Source organism: Mobula hypostoma, chromosome 12 (genome assembly GCF_963921235.1).
Source record: "Mobula hypostoma chromosome 12, sMobHyp1.1, whole genome shotgun sequence".
Classification (NCBI taxonomy): Eukaryota; Metazoa; Chordata; class Chondrichthyes; order Myliobatiformes; family Myliobatidae; genus Mobula; species Mobula hypostoma.
The window spans coordinates 62888092-62907909 of NC_086108.1; the positions used below are offsets into that span (position 1 = coordinate 62888092).

At 42.2% G+C, this 19818-nt stretch overlaps 1 protein-coding gene and 1 long non-coding RNA gene across 17 annotated transcripts in view; one reads left to right on the forward strand and one right to left on the reverse strand.

Annotated features, from left to right (window-relative positions):
• The window catches only part of LOC134354864 (uncharacterized), a 41168-nt gene extending 25214 nt beyond the window's left edge, over positions 1–15954 (reverse strand). The window contains exon 1 of the long non-coding RNA XR_010019909.1: positions 15424–15954. This is a non-coding gene — a long non-coding RNA (uncharacterized LOC134354864). The remainder of the gene's footprint in view (positions 1–15423) is intronic.
• The window catches only part of fggy (FGGY carbohydrate kinase domain containing), a 352624-nt gene that overhangs the window by 100475 nt on the left and 232331 nt on the right, over positions 1–19818 (forward strand). For all 16 annotated transcript variants that reach the window (XR_010019906.1, XR_010019908.1, XR_010019907.1 and 13 more), the window contains exon 6: positions 14367–14482. Coding sequence is in view for 13 of the 16 variants with exons in the window: in XM_063064268.1 (XP_062920338.1) it covers positions 14367–14482 (116 nt within the window). In the remaining 3 variants the exon portion in view is untranslated. The remainder of the gene's footprint in view (positions 1–14366; positions 14483–19818) is intronic.

The following is a 19818-nucleotide window of genomic DNA, read 5'->3' on the forward strand; positions in this document are numbered from 1 at the left end:
TGGGGAGGTACCAGATGATGTCGATAACTGTGTGGAATCGACCAGAGCACAATAAAATAGAAACAGTACTCAGCCTATCACCTATCAGGAGCAGGACTAGCCACCCAATTTCCCTTACTATCTTTTCAAAGTGCTTCTGTTTGATCTGTCTCAGGCCTTTTCTCTGCTGTTTCCTCATAGCTCTGTTTCTCAGTCCTTCAAAAATGTATCTTTATCCTTTTAATACATAGCCAATTCTCTAGGGGGAAGATTCCAGAGATACACCACCATCTGTGAGAAGCATGGCAAAGGTAACATCGTGATTAATATTGATGATGTCTATACCCTGTCCAGCAATCAAACAAATGGACATTTTGGCTGGGAGTCAAAATGTACAGACTAGATATCAGTGAATGACTTTCTTCTGAGATCACAGAGTGTGACCATCTATAAGATACAAGCCAAGAGCATAATAAAATGCCCCTCCACTTAATTAGATGTGTGCAACTCCAAGAAGATTCAGGAAGCTGAACATCATGAACATTTGTCTCTTCCACTACTATTGTGCCATAGCTACAGTGTGTACCAAGTAAAAAAATGCTTTGTAGTTACTCATCAATCTACATTAACAGGATCTCCCAAACACACGATTTCTACCATCAAGAAGGACAAAGGCAGAAAGTGTATGGGAACAACACAACTTGCAAATTCCTCATTATGACACACATTATTCTGGCAATCTTTCTTCATCACCAGCTTTATGTCTGAAAACTCCACCAACGCATCCCTTCGGGATTACTTTCACTTGAACAATGACTCATTGGCAATGATTGTTTACATTGTTGCTTCTGCCTATAATCCATAAATAAATTATACAAAAGAATGCTAGCAACCAAAGGATACCATGAGGTACCTTCCAATAATTGGGAATATGTGAGCCTTGGAATTGTTAAGGAAAGTTAACATGGAATGAATTTTTAAGATCAGGAGATTTTCCTAAATAAGTTGTTTTGCCATCTATCAAATGAAGCATATAGTAAGGTGAAAATTATAAACTATAATTTTCTCAACCTTATAAGAAAGCAACGTTGCCCTCCAAATTTGTTAGCAAAGGACTGTGCTTATTACAACAGAACCACATGTACTGTACCTCATTTTTAAACATACTTTGACTTGCCTGAAATATACAATCAAAAGGAATAATATGTTACAATACAGGTGCAACATACATCACCCAGACGGTGTCTAAAATTAGGAAACAAATTACAGCAATTATTTGGCATTCCACTGAATGTGCTTCATGAGTTTATTTTGGGAGCTGCTAACTCAGTGATAGAAAAACTGAGAGTGGTAAAAAATTTTGCTGGAATGTGATAATTATCAATCACTACCAGAGCCGTAGTCTGATTTTTGTTTTGCTGGCATGAAAAATCAATAAATAACATAAGTTTTCAATTCAAAATATAAGTATCTGACTTATGCTAAGTGTTGCTGATTCTGTAACCATGACACTAAAACCTCATTACTACTCCACGATTTATTCTGCAACAGCATTTCTCTTTTACTTTCCTTCTACTTTCTCCTCCTTTCTCCATTCACACTCCAATTTTCTCTGTAATCACATGCAGTTGTAACTATTTGGATGTGTTCTACCACTTGTAATGAACTGTTTTTCTATTCTATCTTTTACACTCTCCTCATAACCCAAGCCCTAGAGGAGTATAACACTAGAGGCCATAGGTTTAAGTGATAGGACAAATTTAGTGGGTATCTGAAGGGCAAGTTTTTCACACAAATTGTGTTCATTCCATATAGTATTTGTATATGCCAGAGGAAATGGTAGAGGTGGGTACAATTACAATGTCTAAAACAGTGGTCCCCAACCTCTGGGCCGCAGACTGATACTGATCCGTGAAGCATGCAGGGGTGCAGTGGTAGCCGGGACGCACCCAGCACATCTTTTAGAAAAAAGCCGAAATAAACAAGCTAATTAATTAGGTGCCACCCGGCAAGTAAATGTCAGCTACCGCTGCACCCCTGCATGCTTCGCAGATCGGTATCGGTCCACGGCCCAGAGGTTGGAGACCACTGATCTAAAAGGCATTTAGACAGATGCATAGACTGGAACAATTTGGAAGGATATGGATCAAATGCAAGAAAATGGGGCTCCCTCAGGAAGCTACTTTGGTCAGAAAGGACAAATTGGGTCAAGAGGCCTACTTCGATGCTGTGTAATTCTGTGACTATAAATGTGATCCATTTCTAAATCCATCTTCTCTTCTTCCCATGCTTCCCATCCATTTCCCACCCTTCCCTTCTCAAATTAAAATACTTACCTTTTTATGTTTGTCTTTATGGCCTTATTCTGTGTATTCTTTTCTGACCCTATAACCACAAATTGGGTGCAAAGAACAAGTTTTCCTTTTGGCCCTTGCAAGACATGATTCCTGCATTCGGGATAATGTGGCTGCTGAACTTCATCAGGTTGCATGGGACTATTCACTGTAATGTTGTTGCATTCCAAAAATGGCTGAGCTAGCCATGCAAATAATCAAGTCCCCAAGATTTGGAATAGGATTTCCCACTATCCATCTTGGCCCGGCAGTAACTAGAACTGCCTTGCTATATTGAATTGCCAGAATAGAATATGAATTTCAGATGGTTACCAATAAGGGTGTTTACTGTGTCAGAATGCTGATATGAGCTTAATGGTTCTCTGCTGTTTAGGGACATTATAGCATTGTAGGATCGTAAACTGCTTGGCTCCTAGTGTCTTTGTTTGCCAAAAATCAGTAACACAATGCTCTTCAAGTTCTTATCCAGCTATTTTTTAACTCTAGTGAGACTAACTTGAGGAACTTAATTCCAGACCCCACTAATAGTTGAAGGGAGTTTCCGCATACCTTCTTGTGTTAGATTTAACTGAGCCAGTCTTAAATGTGAGGGCCAGAATTATGAAGCTTGTTGAGACTAAATGAGGTAGAATGCTCTTAGTTATACAAGTAGATATAAATAAACTGACTAGATGGACACAAGATGCTAAATCTGGAGAACTGTGAGAAAATACATTTTAATAGATGATAAAGGACAAGAGAATACAAAATAAGAACGCGGATAACCATACTCACAGTGCCTGTTCCCAAACTTTTGAGGGTAGTAGGGCAGTTAAATAAGATAGGTAACAAATCACGTGGGATCCTAGCCTGAATTGGATGAGGATGCATTAAATCTTCCCTCAGTCTCCTCTATTCCAGAGAAAACATCATTAGTTTCTCCTTACAACTGCAATTTTCCAGACCTGGCGTCATGCTCGTAAAATTTTTCTTAACGCTCATTATCATATCCTTCCTGTAGTTTAGTGACCAGAACTGCAGATGGGAATATTTTCTTATGAATGCTGTGTACTGTTCTATGCATTATAGTTACTTTACTGATATTGGCTGTTTTTTTTTCAATTCTGGATTTTTTTTTATTTACATGATCTTAAATTACCAGCTCCCATGTTGAGATCCGAATCTTAGTCACTAATCAGTAGTTGAGAACTATGAGTGTAAACCCAGTAGCTTAACCACTGTGCATTGAGGTTAAGTTACTGGATAATATCATATACTGATGATGGCTGACAAAATAGAATATAGAACATAGAACATAGAAATGGCCCACACTGTTGTGCCAACCACGTAGCCTACTCTAGAAACTGCCTAGAATTTCCCTACCGCATAGCCCTCTATTTTTCTAATTTCCAGGTACCTATCTAAGACTCTCTTAAAAGACCCTATTGTATCTACCTCTACCTCCGTCACTGGCAGTGCATTCCATACACCTAACATAAAATAATTGCTGTTTAAATGACTGACCTCTTGTTAGTCAGTCTATTTCTTTCTCCCTTTTTAAGAACATAAGAGAAAGAGGCAGGAGTGATTCTGTTGGTACCTCAAGCTGATCCTTTTCTTCAATGCCACTTAATTGTCATTTTTGCTTTTACATTGGGACATTACATTAGGAAACGTCTTGTCCCTGTCCTTAGGCATGACATGCACTACATGGGAAGATGGGAGGTAGTTGCTTTACAAAGGCAAAGGTAGTATAGTTTGACAGAGTGACTGAGAATGGAACAGTGTTACAGCAGTTCGTGATGCCATCTCACAGCTGCAGTGAGTCAGGTACATTCCCCGCATTGTGTTTGCATGTCCTCCTACTGACTGTGTTGGTTTTTCCCTAAGTGTTCTGGTTTTCTCCCACACCCTAAAGATGTGATGCTAGGTTATTTGACACTGTAAATTAGCCCTAGTACAACTAGGTGGTAAGCAATTGATTCAGAGGAATTGATAATTGCATGAGAGGAAATGCACTGTGGGAAATAAGATTGGTGAAATTGCTGGATGCCAGCAAGGAGGTGATGGGCAGAATGAACTCCGTAGTAATATTGTAGGCAAAGGGGTATAACCCTTGCTTATTTACCCTTACTGCCTTTCTCGTTTATAAACTGTTAATCAGGGTTGTTAACCGTTGTGGCAACGGGGAAGAAAGGTTCACCATACAGCTAATAGAATCTGCACAGATTATTTGTTTCAATTTGATTTCTTTTTCTAGCTAATTTGTATTTTTGAAAAATCAGTTTCTATAGGCCAACCCAATGCTTCTTGCTTATCACAGTCTGAAGGAGAATCATTGGCATGATAACTCTGTTTCTCATTCCGTGTATGCTGTCTGACCTGCTGAATTCTTCGAGAGTTTTTGGATTTTGTTTTGATTCCCCTGCATCAGCAATTTGTTGCTCCAAATCTTGGCCTGGCTGGTATTGTATTTAAATAGATTTGTCACAGATTCAGATTGCTATATTAACAGGCTGGGTGGTGGGGTGGAGATACGTCTCTACCAAAGGCAGTGTAAGGTGCTGCTTCCCTCTGCTAGTCTGCAGGCCACCCTTGGACAAGGCATAGCACCTGCTTAGCCACCCCGATCAGGGTCATGTGAAGCCATGGGAGCAGGTGGTGGATGATAGTATGAGTAGCTGGTGCATATCTTAATTCCTGTTTACGTGACCACTGATGCCAGGTAGACCATCCCTGAAGAGAATTGATTTTGACACTGCCCAGAAGAAGGCAATGGCAAATCACTTCTGTAAGAAAATTTGGCAAGAATTATCATGGTTATGGAATGACCATGATTGCTCACATTACACAACTTGGCAGGTAACAAATAGACATATTAATAAGTACCAAAATGGGGAGGGTCTTGTTGTAATGTGAGCATTATTAAAAGTAAATTAATACTAATTAGGAAAATGGGCGATTTTACTTCCGTTCTTTTTACTTCTGGTGTGCTTTTTATATGGTGTTCCTCCCATGCCGTATGGGTTGTGAAAGCCTCTGTATATGCGTATCGGTTTTGACGATCAAGATAAAGTTGTTTTTTTGGGCATGAAGTTGTCGAGGTGCCTTTTTAAGGTAGAAGTTACCACATCTTTTTGGTGAGGAGGTAAACTGGTTTTGTGGAAGTGTCGGCACGTTTTGAATGGGAGCAGCAGCGCCAATAAGGGGCCTCATGTTCAGATGGCTACGTTTGGGACTATCATTGAATTTTTGGAGTTAACGGAGGACTGCCGGAAATATGAGGAAATGTTGGGACACTTTCTGTGCTAATGGAATTACTAAGGATGCTAAGAAGTGCCCTATTCTCCTGAGAGTGTGTGGGGCAAAGACTTACAAGCTAATAAGGAATTTAGCCACACTGCGGAAACTGGGGGACATTCCATATGACGAACTGGTCAAACTTGTGGGGAACCACTACAATCTGAAACCTTCTGTGATAGTCCAAGGGTGTAAGTTTCACAGCCGTTTCAGGAAGCCAGGTCAGTCTGTGGCCAATTGTGTGGCCGAGCTTCGGCAGCTGTCCGAGCATTGTGATTTCGGAGCGGTGTTGGAAGACATGCTCCTTGATAGATTGGTATGCAGCATTAATAATGATGGCATACAATGCCACCTGTTAGGGGAAACCCCACCGTTGACTTTCAAGAAAGCCTTAGAGATTGCCCAAGGCATGGAGATGGCTGCTAATAATGTCAAGGATATCCAGAAAGGACAATGGGAGGTTGCAGTCGGCGGCAGTGCACCAAGTCAGGAGGGAGACTGATAAACAGGCAAAGCGGGTGGAATGTTTCCGGTGTGGAGGGACGCACTATGCAAATGATTGCTAATTCAAAGACACTGTCTGCCATGCTTGTAGCAAAAAGGGACATTTAGCTTAAAAGTGCAGAAGTTCAAAGGGTAAGATGAAGCCTGGGTGGGGGAAAACTCAACAGGCTCAGGCAGTCACACACCATCTAGAAGATGCAGATGAAGAGGCAGCGTGTGCCTACAACATGTTTGGAGTGGAAACAGATGAGGAACCACCTGAACCATATTATGCCACAGTCACTGTCAGGGGAAAGGACATTAAGTTTGAGGTTGATTCAGGGGCTACTGCATCGGTCATTAGTGAGGAGACCTACAGGAGGACATGGGGGTCCAACCTGTCTCCTATTAGACCGTCAAAGCTCAAACTCAGGACCTATACGGGACACCCTATACCTCATTTAGGGGTGTTATATGTGGACATTGCAGCGAGGGGTCAGAAAGCTGAAGCCACTAATGATAGCTAAGGGCGGGGGGCCCAGTCTTTTGGGTTGCGATTGGCTTCGCAAAATCCGGCAAAACTGGCATGAAATTAAGTCTGCACACACGACGGAGGACATTCTGCAGCGGAACAGTGACGTTTTCAGGGACGAGCTGGGAACACTGAAGGGCGTGACAGTGAAACTCCATGTCAACCCTGAGGTCACACCACATTTTTTTAAGCACAGGTCGGTGCCCTATGCCATGAAAGGCAAAGTCAAGGAGGAGCTGGAACGTCTACAGAGGCTGGGCATTATTGAGCCCGTCCAGTTTTCAAGATGGGCGGCTCCCATTGTTCCAGTTTTGAAGGCAGACAAAACGGTGAGGATATGTGGGGATTATAATCTTACGGTGAATCAGGTCTCTGAGCTGGAGGAGTACCCATTGCCACGGGTGGATGACTTGTTTGTGACCCTGTCAGGGGGTAAGCTGTTCACAAAGCTGGACATGAGCCATGCCTACCAACAGCTGCTGCTCGACGAGGATTCAAAGGAGTACGTCACAAATAATACGCACAGGGATTATTGAAGTACAATCGCCTGGTGTTTGGAGTGGCATCCAGCCCTGCCATTTTCCAAAGGACAATGGACACTTTGCTGCAGGGGATTCTGCATGTAGCAGTGTTCCTTGATGATATTTTGATCACAGGGGCTACGGAGGTGGAGCATCTGGCTAATTTAGAATGGGTGCTGAAGAGGCTCTCAGATGCAGGGCTGTGGTTGAAACGTGAAAAATGTGTGTTCCTGGCATCGAGTGTGACTTACCTGGGACACAAGATCACAGCTGAGGGGCTTTGCCCTGTGGAGGACAAAGTGAGAGCTATTAAGGAAGCTTCATGCCCAAAGACCGTCACGGAACTCAGATCATTTTTGGGCATGGTGAATTATTATGGCAAGTTTCTTCCTGACCTCTCAAGGGTTTTGACCCCACTGTATAAGCTGCTTCACAATGACACTAAGTGGCAATGGGGCGAAGAGCAGGAGAAAGCTTTCAAGGATGTGAAAGAACTCCTCCACTCAGCGAAGCTGCTCGTTCACTATGACCCAGACAAGGAGATCACCCTTGCATGCGATGCCTCGCCCTATGGAGTCGAGGCAGTTCTCTCACATGTAATGGAGGACTGATCAGCGAAGCCTATTGGTTTTGCTTCATGTACCCTGACAGCTGCTGAGAAGGGATATTCACAGCTAGACAAAATAAGTCTGGCCATTGTTTTTGCAGTCAAAGGCTTTCATCAGTATCTTTATGGACGCGTACTTACAATTTATACGGACCATAAACCACTGATGAGCCTGTTCAGTGAGACTAGATGCATCCCACTGCTAGCCCCAGCCAGGATACTGCTTTGGGCTCTTACATTGTCAGCCTACCAGTATACTATAGTGTACAGAACGGGTGAGGATAATGCAAATACCAATGCACTGAGTCGACTACCTTTACCTGAGACACCTGTTACTACATATGGGCCTCCAGAGACTGTATTTTCATTGGAGAGGCTGTCAGAGACACCTGTAAAGGTGACCCAGATCAAGCAGGATCTGATAGGGACCCAGTCCTGTCCCAAGTCAAGACTTTTCTTTTACAAGGTTGGCCCAGAGTCGTGGAAGGAGAGGAACTGAGGCCTTATGTCAAACGCAAGACAGAACTCAGTTTGCAGGATGGCTGCATTTTCTGGGGAGGGAGGGTCACCGTGCCTCCCCCTGGCCATTCACAGATTGTGGAGGAAATTCATGAGGCTCACCCAGGAGTGTCTCGAATGAAAAGCCTTGCAAGAGCCTACATTTGGTGGCCAAGAATTGATCAGGATCTGAAGAACAAGGTAAAATCATGCACACAATGTCAGACTAATCAGAATATGCCACTGCCAGCTCCTTTGCACCCATGGGAGTGGCCAGACCACCCCAGGTCTAGGCTACATTTGGATTTGGCCCTCTTATGGGGCAGATGTTCCTTGTAATGGTAGACGCGCATTCTGAATGGATCAAAGCTCACATCATGAGCAACATCACAGCCCCCTCAACCATAGACAAACTCAGGCAAGTGTTTGCAGTCCATAGGTTGCCTGACACTCTGGTCACTGATAATGGCCCGACGTTCACTAGTGAGCTGTTCAGTGAGTTCATGCAGCAGAATGGCATTCATCACATTTGGACGGCCCCTTTCCACCCAGCCTCCACTGGTTTGGCTGAGCGGGCTGAAGTAAGGCCTGAAGCGGATGACAAGTGACTCTTCTTAGCATGCGGCTTTCACGTTTCCTGTTTAAATACCGCCTCACACCACAGACTACGACTGTCCGCACTCCAGCAGAGATGCTGATGGGGCATAGGCCCAAGTCAAGGTTGGACCTGCTGCACCCGGACATGAAGGGATAAGTGGAGAGAAAGCAGGAAAAGCAGAAGAAGGGACATGATCAACATGTGTGAGAGAGGCAGTGAAAACCAGATGACAATGTCTATGTGAGAAACAATCAGCAATGGCTACCTGGTGTTATTCTTAAGCAGAGTGGTCCCGTCTCCGATGTTGTTCAGCTGATTGATGGGCGTGTTTTCCGCAGACATCTGGACCATGTGCGCCTGCGTCATGATACCGGCTCAGAGGCAGACAATTTCATGGAGTTTCCATTTGTGAGACAGACTACTGTGGAAGCATGTCCGCCAGTGACTTTGCCAGAGGGAGAGACGCTGGCAGAGGGGTCGGGGTCCCCTGAGGAGGATGGACATTCTCAAACAGACACACAGACCCCTCTCATGCCCCCAACACCAGACCCACCCAAAACACCATCACCAGCACTGCCTGCTGGGTCACCGGGGGTAGTGCGCAGATCACATTGCACTCGTAAACCTCCTGACAGACTGAATCTTTGACGGGACAGTTTTTTTATTGTTGTTACAACAACACTCACAACACGCTGGAGGAACTCAGCAGGTCGGGCAGCATCCGTGGAAAAGATTGGTCGATGTTTCGGGCCGGAACCCTTCGTCAGGACTGTAGAGGGAAGGAGCAGAGGGCCTATAAAGAAGGTGGGGGGAGAGTGGGAAAGAGAAGGCTGGTCGGTTCCAGGTGAAAAACCAGTAAGGGGAAAAATAAAGGGATGGGGGAGGGGAGGCAGGGAGGTGATAGGCAGGAAAGGTGAAGAAAGAGTGGGGGAAAACACAATGGGTAATAGAAGGAGGTGGAACCATGAGGGAGGTGATAGGCAGCTGGAGGAGGGGGCAGAGTGACTTAGGGATAGGGGAAGGGAGGGGAGGGAATTACCAGAAGTTGGAGAACTCTATGTTCATACCAAGGGGCTGGAGACTACCTATACGGTATATGAGGTGTTGCTGTTAGATTGAATGTTGAATCTGTCATGTTTTCCAGATGTTTTGTATTGATAAACTGTTGCTAAGATACTAGTATAAGTTTTCAGTTTACGCTAGTTAATAACACCACTGTTTTTATTTCCTAGTTTTTACATCTGGGAAATGTTGTATTTTAAAAGGGGAGAAGTGTTGTAATGTGAGCATTATTAAAAGTAAGTTAATACTAATTAGGATTATGGGGGGTTTTACTTTCGTTCTTTTTACTTCCGGTGTGCTTTTTATATGGTGTTCCTGCCATGCCGTACGGGTTGTGAAAGCCTCTGTATATACGTATCGGTTTTGACGTTCGAGATAAAGTTGTTTCTTTGGGCATGAAGTTGTTGAGGTGCCTTTTTAAGGTAGAAGTTACCACAGGCCTTATATGCTGAAACTGCTGTAAAAACTCAACAAGTCAGGCAACATCTGCCGAAAGAGAATTCAGTCAATGACTCAGATTTTCAGCTAATATAGTTCACCTTTAATTTTCCTTTAAGAACAATGAATTGTTCTGGAACTGAACTTTCAGTTCCTGGGTATTTATAAAAAGTGTTTATCAGTTTATTGACAGTATGACTGCAATATTTAGAGTGTCAAATGTTCAATCCCCAATGAAAAGGAGAATGCAGCACCAGATGGCAGGGCTTCCCTAGAGTGCAGGACCTCACACTCATGTTACTATCAAACAACTCTCAGGCATTTGTCCAAACTATGGTAGACTAAACAGAATGAAATAATAAAGGTGAATATATGATATTTTAGTAGTGTCTACAGCCTCTTCATTTTTATAGCCCTCACTTTGTTGCTACAATTTTAGGGAGCAGGCGAATGAAATGGCTGGATTCCAGGATGTGAGGGTTATTGATACCAGCAGAGGACCCTTTAACAGGCAAAACATTTTTGGAGATACACACATTAGGAATGCTGAAACAAAGTCTGCAATCCTGATTTGACGGTTGGAGAATTGCTGCACAAGCCCAACATTGTATCAGAAATCAATTGGATCGGCTATTTAAAGCATCCAGAATTACAGAGAGAAAAGCTCTCTAGTTAGACAAGGAAAATGATCAGCAAGTGGAGGAGTTGGCAAAAACAGCCAAAGTTAATGTACAATCCCATTCCTTGATTTGTATAGAGCCGTAAAGGAGTAGGTTTCTCTTTAGAGATCAAATTTGAGAAACAGCCATTTGCTCTTAAAGTGAAAACAACTTCTCTTAATCTTCTTAATAATATGTCGATCCTATGAATGACATAGTCTGTTGTCATCCCTGTCAGTGTTACTTCACACATTCCAACAACAAATGCAGCATTAATTTTTCTGCTATTACGGAGTGAGCCTTTACATTTGAAGTGTTCCCACTGTGCTTGTCTTCTTATTTATGAAAGTAAAATGCATGAAAGATGCCAATAATCTGATAGTTCCAGAGGAAATAATGTTATCAAATGGTGATGTATTCAACTAACTTGCTATGTCATAATGGTAAATGATGTTAATTTAACAATCAGCAATAGATTTTCACATGGATAAAAATCGAGAGTATAATGAAATACTAGAACAAAGTTTGAATTTCACTGCCAGTGAAGAAGACAATATTATCACATCCCATAGCGGGTGATATTGACTAAATATACTATCTTCAGGCTTTTTCCCCCATTTATTTAAGATAAATATTTTATCATTGGAGTTTATGTGAGTACAAAGAAATATTCAGTCTTGATTCTCATTCTACTTTTGGATGCCCAGTTCTTAATAATTAGGCCTAGTGTACTTTGATTCATAGATTTAATTTAACTATGTTAGCTGACTTTCTACCCTATATCAAAGTTTAAAGTATATTTATTATCATAGTATGTATACATTATACAATCTTGAGATTTGTCTCCTTATAGATGGCCACAAAACAAAGAAACCCAAAAGAACCAATAAAAAAGTAGACTGTCAAATACCCAGTGTGCAGGAGAGAAAAAAAAAGCAAATAGTGCAAACAATAAAGGTAAGCAAATAGCATTCAGAACAAATATGAGTCCTTAGACATGAAGCCTGCCACAGTTGGAGCAGGCTACAGCTTCAGCCTCGGTTCAGTGCAGAGCTGAATAAGTGTCACTGAGCCCTCAGACACAGAGCCTGGAGCAGGCCACAATCTCAGCCTCAGTTCAGTGCAGAGCTGAGTAAATGTCACTGAGCCCTCAGACACAGAGCCTGGAGCAGGCCACAATCTCAGCCTCAGTTCAGTGCAGAGCTGAGTAAGTGTCACTGAGCCTGGAGCAGGCCCCAGCCTTAGCCTCAGCCTCAGTTCAGTGCAGAGCGGAGTAGACATCACAGAGCCTGGAGCAGGCCCTAGCCTCAGCCTCAGTTCAGTGCAGAGCTGAGTAAATGTCACGGAACCCTCAGACACAGAGCGTGGAGCAGGCCCCAGCCTCAGTCTCAGTTCAGTGCAGAGCCGAGTAAATGTCACAGAGCCTGGAGCAGGCTACAGCCTCAGCCTCAGTTCAGTGCAGAGCCGAATAGACATCACAGAGCCTGGAGCAGGCTACAGCTTCAGCTTCAGTTCAGTGCAGAGCTGAGTAAATGCCACTGAGCCTGGAGCAGGCCCCAGCCTCAGCCTCAGTTCAGTGCAGAGCCGAGTAGACATCACAGAGCCTGGAGCAGGCCCCAGCCTCAGCCTCAGTTCAGTGCAGAGCCGAGTAGACATCACAGAGTCTGGAGCAGGCCACAATCTCAGCCTCAGTTCAGTGCAGAGCCGAGTAAATATCACTGAGCCCTCAGACACAGAGCCTGGAGCAGGCCACAATCTCAGCCTTAGTTCAGTGCAGAGCTGAGTAAATGTCACAGAGCCTGGAGCAGGCCACAGCCTTAGCCTCAGTTCAGTGCAGAGCTGAGTAGACATCACAGAACCTGGAGTAGGCCACAGCCTCAGCCTCAGTTCAGTGCAGGGCTGAATAACAAAAGTTAGACTTTCTAACATGCCTATTCTCTCTGAATTACATTCAGTTAAATATGTAGGATGTTAATTTTATAAAGAAGGATACTCTGGACTTTATTAACCGTACAACAGGAAAATGGGAAGAGGGTTGAGAGCAGACATCCCACCTCTCCCGGAAGTTCCGAGAGTCTTCCGCATATTAATAGTGGCTCCCTGATGCCTGCAAATTATATACAATATCACGGAAATCAATTTTTTTGAGAGCAAGCGAGCGAGAGAAAGCAAGAGAGAGTGCGAGAGCGACCACGAGAGAGAGAGCTTGCGTGAGAGAGAGCGAGAGCAGGCAAGCGAGAGCACGCGAGCGAGAGAGCAAGAGAGAAAGCGTGTGAGAGCAACCACACGAGAGAGAGAGCGAGAGCGCGCCATGGCAGAGTGTTCCAAAAAAAGAAAATATAAAACATATGTCACCCCAGACTACACTAAAGTGTACCCCTGCCTAATAGGGGTCAAAATAATGACAGTGTTGCTCGCTGCACTGTTTGCAACAGTGACTTTTCTATTGCCCATGGTGGGTTAAGACTGTAAAAGACATGTCGCGGTAAGTTTAACAGGTGTCATTCATTCATTAGCATAGCTAATGTTATTTAAACTAGCTGGCTAGCTGCTAAGGAGCTACTCTATTGCAGACATCCCACCTCTCCCGGAAGTTCCGGGAGTCTCCCGCAAATTGATGGTGCTACCTCCCTGAAATGAGCTTTTGCAGGGTGGGATGTCTGGTTGAGAGGATCCTGGTCAAACTAAGAAATATAGAAACAAGTGGCATATGTTCTTACATTTTTATCTTATGTCATCTTCAACCATGTCAACCCTTTAAATCACTAACTCTTCCCCATTTCCCATGCTTGGTACCCTGCCCTACCCTATCATACTTGAGTATCCTGACTTAAATGCTGTTGTTGTCACTGTAGATGTACTTATACCTTGGAGCCCTCTAATGTGCAATAGCATTTGCAATTCTTTTTAATGGGAAGAGAGAGACAACAGGTATATCAGAACACATTAGCAGTCACACTTGAAGGCAGAGGGGAACTGAAAAAATAAGAAGCTGTTTGAGCTGATTTTTTTTTCATCAACAAGCAGCGGCCTCAAAATTCTTTCAAAATGAAATTGTCTACCCTGTAAGGTAAATGGAGACTGTTACAAGGTATTGTGCTCCTCAGATGTTTTAGGTTTGATCTTGCAGTTTTTTCCCCCCCGATAATCAGATATTGTAAGTGATTTGGTTTGTCACAAATAAACATAAAGAATACTGGTCTGACTCTATGCAGCCTGACTTTGATGAGTTTTTCCACTATTTTCTGTTTGTATTTCATTTGTAAATTTGTAAATCATTTATCAAAATTGTTTATGATACTGACTCAGTGGGAAATACTTTACCTTATCACTGCTTCCTTTACCTTATTTTCCAGATCTCTCTGTACCTTGGTTTGTAAATGGACATACTCTGCACAAACGGGCTGGGATGACTGCTTCTGGAAGCAAATTGGACTCGAAGATTTAACAGTCAATAATCATTCTAAAATAGGTACATTGCAATGATAGTTGTTATGAATGTGTTTATTTGGGTATTTTAAAATGGAATATTTAGTACTGGCATGCTGTTTATCATATAATAGAGATGTGTGGTTTGGCACTGTTGCTATATATAGTTCTTATAATGAAATAAAATCCCTGGCTAATGCCTTGAGTACAGGAGGTTCTCTGATATATTTGTGTGAGATTGTTTTAGGTTCCCTCCAGCTGGCTGACCCAGGGAACGTTTTGCTTTATTTAGAAGGCTAGAAGCTTATGGATCCATTATTGGTCCTGTAATCTAAGCTTGCCAATGAAATAAATGCAAATGCACTTCTACAAATCAAGATTAACCTTTTGGCTGAAATCTGGGCTAAAACTTTAATAAATATTCAGTTTGCTTCAAACTGGAAACCCAAAATTAAAACATAATGCCTTTCTAATCAAAATAATGTGTAAGTGATATGATAGAGCAAAGGTTAACACATCAGCCACAATTTTGCATTTGATTTTACTTCATATCTAAAGCTAATAGAAAATTACGGCTATTTTTATCATAACTGTGATACCCATATAGCATTCACAAGAATAATTTTACACTGCTTTCATATTTGCTCTTGCAGCTACCTTCCACTCCTATTGATGCTGATGCTAATCTAAAGATAGAATGTGAATTTTAAAAGAAGTGACTGTTATTGCAAAGAAATATGAAATTAAATTAAAATTATTCCTTTTATGATCTGGCTTCCTGTCCAAATGGAGGAATGAGCTTCCCTTCAATTTTAGGATATTTGGCAAAAAATCTGAGGTAACTAATACTAGCAAAACCAGGAATACTGTCAATATACTTTTGGATACACAAGATGAAAAGCACAACTTAAAATAGGAATCTTCAGAGTAAAACAAGACATTCTTTGCCATATTAAAAAATAATCTAGTACACTATATGCTCACCTCTTACGCGTGGGATTTGAATCCAGCCCAACTAATGGAATGAACTTCTTCTGTTTTTGCTGGCTGAAGACGGTCTGTTGTGAAATTAACTTGACTAACATCTTTCCAGCTCATTGTCTATAATTCTGGAGAAGAAATCATTTAAAGAGGTAGTAAGTACACTTGATGTAGGCAATGGGAAAAATACATCAAAAGTTCTTTTAGCAGAGGTATAGGGTATGAGTCAGAGTTTGCAGCAGAGATATAGGGTATGAGTCAGAGAATTATTTTCACCACAAATTCCCTATATGTCTCTTCTTCTATGGGTTTATTTCTCACCCGACACCCACTCCAACCATCTCCTACTACTCTTCACCATTTTGTTCTTTGTTGCCCTTTGCCCTTTAAGGGAAGTTATTCATAGAGTGGATGTAGGAATGTATCTTTACATTAAAACGTATCACAGTAAATAGGAACAGTACACAACTGAGTTCTACAGAATAGTTCCATCTTTCAGTAGACTCATGGCTGATCATCCACATCAGTACCCTGTTCAGCTTTCTCTCCACTTCCCTTCCCCGCTGCAGCACTAAGAAATTTAACCACTTCCTTTTGAACATTTTTAATGACTTGACTTCCAGTGTCTTTTTTAGTGGAGACTCGTACAGATTCACCACTCTTCAGATAAGGAACTTTCCCCTAATCTTTTTTTTAATGGCATAACCAATATCCTGAAGTTGTAGCTCCTGATGCACTATTTTCCAGTCACCAGGATCATCTTCCCTACATCTATAATCAGTCCAGATTATATAGATTTCTCTGAAGGCTCTTTACATTCCTCTGTACTTCCAGGAATAGACGATGATGGAATAGATGGCTTTGTTGCCAAGTTTGCAGATGATATGAAGATTGGTGGAGGAGCAGGTAGTGTTGACGAAACAGGAAGGCTGCAGAAGGACGTAGACAGATTAGGAGAATGGGCAAGAAAGTGGCAAATGAAATACAATGTTTGAAATTGCATGGTCATGCACTTTGGTAGTAGAAATAAATGTGTGGACTATTTTCTAAACGGGGAGAAAATCCAAAAATCTGAGATGCAAAGGGACTTGGGAATCCTTGTGCAGAACACCCTAAAGGTTAACTTGCAGGTTGAGTCGGTGGTGAGGAAGGCAAATGCCATGTTAGCATTCATTTCAAGAGCTCTAGAATACAAAAGTAAGGATGTGATGCTGAGGCTTTATAAAGCACTGGTGAGGCCTCTCCTTGAGTATTGTGAACAGCTTTGGGCCTCTCAGCTTAGAAAAGATGTGCTGGCATTGGAGAGGGTCCAGAGGAGGTTCACAAGGATGATTCCAGGAATGAAAGGAATGTTTGATGGCTCTGGGTCTGTCCACGCTGGAATTCAGAAGGATGAGGAGGGATCTCATTGAAATCTTTTGAATATTGAAAGGCCTAGATAGAGTAGATGTGGAAAGGATGTTTCCAATGGTGGGAGAGTCTAGGACAAGAGGACACAGCCTCAGGATAGAAGGGTGCCTTTTCAAAATAGAGATGCAGAGAAATTTCTTTAACCATAGGGTGGTGAACTTGTGGAATTTGTTGCCACGTGCAGCTGTGGAGGCCAGGTCGTTGTGTGTATTTAAGACAGAGGTTGATAGTTTCTTGACTGGACATGGCATTAAAGGTTATGACGAGAAGGCCGGGATCTGAGGTTGAGGAGGAGAAAAAAAAAGGATCAGCCAGGATGGAGTGGCAAGGTAGACTCGATGGGCCAGATGGCCTAATTCTGCTCTTATGTCTTATGGTCTTAATATGGGCCTAATCAAATCAATGTCTTATTATTTTATCAGTCCCAAATCTCCTGAAATTAATCATTGCTTGTGATCTCTCCATGATAGGGAAGTCACTCAGAACTCCACTTGAGGTCTCGTCAGTGCCCATTTGCAATGTATCATTTGCCTTTTTAGCTGCTTACTACACCTGGACATTGCTTTTAATGACTGATGCATAAGGACACCTTGTCCTTGCTGTATCCCCTCCTTTCCCAATCTATCATTATTCAGATAATAATCAGTCTTTTCATAACCAAAGTGGACTACCACACACTTGGTGACTTTATTCTGCATCTGTCAACTTACCTGTCACATATTAGAGCTTCTTTGTACTCTAATCACCCTCAGATATCATCCCATCACTCTGCTACCAGCTTTGCAAAACTAAAAATGATACATTTCGTTCCCTCATCCAGATCACTGATATATGTTGATGCTGCTGTGAGTAACTGTGGTCCAGGCACTGATTCCTACAGCTCTTCCCTTTCATCCCATCCCATGATCTTTAATTTTCCACATTAATTTCTAATGTAGGGCCTTATTGGAAACATTCTGGAAGTCCAAATACATTACATTCTCTTGTGTCCATTCCATTAGTTTAATCCTCAAAACATTCCAGAAGATTTATTCAGAATAATTTATCTTCCATAAACACATATGTTCAAGTTCAATTATCATTCAACCACTCATGAATACCCATGAATACAGCCAAACAAGACAGTGTTTCTTTGGGGCCAAGGTGCAAAACACAGTACCAACAGACATACACAGCACAAGGCACATATAGTACATATAAGATCGCAGTAAACATCGTGTCACACAAAAAAAAAGACCATGTCTCTGAGTTCATGAACGTTGTCAACAAGAGCAAGCCCACAGCAGTCTGCATATGAACGTAATCCAGATTGACTTCCACTGAGTGAAACTAGTGAACTGGATTGCAGCATTCCACGTTACCAATGTCCTACAGCGATCACAAGAAAAATTACTAAGCAACTCGCACACCGCGTTCACTCAATGATTCTGATGCCTCTCTGTAGCAGGCAGCAACATGGTCTTCACCAAGTCCTTTTTAAGACCATAAGACGTAGGAGCAGAATTTGGCCATTTGGCCCCTTGAGTTCTCTGTCATTTGAGCATCTTCTCCCTTGTAATAGCAACTGGATTCACTTCTCTTCCCTCACACTCTTTAACATCTGACACACTGCTAGTGTCTCCCACAGTGAAGACTGATGCAAGATACTCATTTGGTTTACCTGCCCTCTCCTTGTCGCCCGTTATTATTTCTCTGACCTCATTTTCTAGTAGTCCTATATCCACTTTCATCTCTCTTTTATTTTTTACATACTTGAAAAAGCTTTTACTATCCACTTTGATATTGTTTGCTAGCTTGCTTACTTATTTCATCTTTTCCCTTCTAATGATTCTTTTAGTTGCTCTCTGTAGGTTTTTAAAAGCTTCCCAATCCTCTATCTTCCTGCTAATTTTTGCTTTGTTGTATGCCCTCTCTTTTGCTTTTACATTAGCTTTGACTTCCCTTGTCCGTCATGGTTGTACTATTTTGCATTTGAGTATTTCTTTATTTTTGTAATACATCCATCCTGTACCTTCCTCATTTTTTTCAGAAACTCACACCACTACTCTCTGCTGTCATCCCTGCCAGCATCTCCTTCTAATTTACTTTGGTCAACTCCGATCTCATACCACTGTAATTTCCTTTACTCCACTGAACTACTACCATGACAGACTTTACTTTCTACGATCAAATTTCATGCTGAAATCAATCATAATGTGATTATTGTCTCCTAAGGGTTCTATTACCTTAAACTCCCTAATCACCTCTGGTTCATTACATAACACCCAATCCAGTATAGTTGATCCCCGAGTATGCTTAATGACAAACTGCTCTAAAATGCTATCTTGCAGGCATTCAACAAGCTCACTCTCTTGAGATCCATTACCATCCTGATTTTCCCAATCGACCTGCACTTTGAAGTCTCTCATGACTATTACAACATTGCCCTTTTGAAACGCATTTTCTGTTTCCCATTGTAGACTGTAGTCCATATCCCAGCTACTGTAGGGAGGCTTGTATATAACTGCCATCAGGGTTCTTTTACCCTTGCAGTTTCTTAACCCAACCCACAAGAATTCAATATCTTCTGATTCTATGTCACATCTTTCTACTGATTTGATGCCATCCTTTACCAGCAGAGCCATGCCACACCCTCTGCTTGTCTTCCAATCCCTCCGATACAATGTGTAACTTTCGACATTCAGCTCCCAACTACAACCATCCTTCATCCATGATTCAGTGATGGCCACAGTATCATACCTGACAATCTGTAATAGTGCAATAAGATCATCCACCTTATTTCTTATATTCTGTGCATTGAGTGACAGTGTATTGGCTGCCCATTTTGATTCTGCATCCCTAATGCACTGATACTCACCCTGCTGGCTGCAATTTTGTCCTATCATCTGCCTGCCCTTTCTCACAGTCTGACTGCACACTATCTTTGCTTTAAGTAGTAGTTTTACCTTTGCCACTCTACAGTCTGCAAGTACTGTTCCATAGATGTTT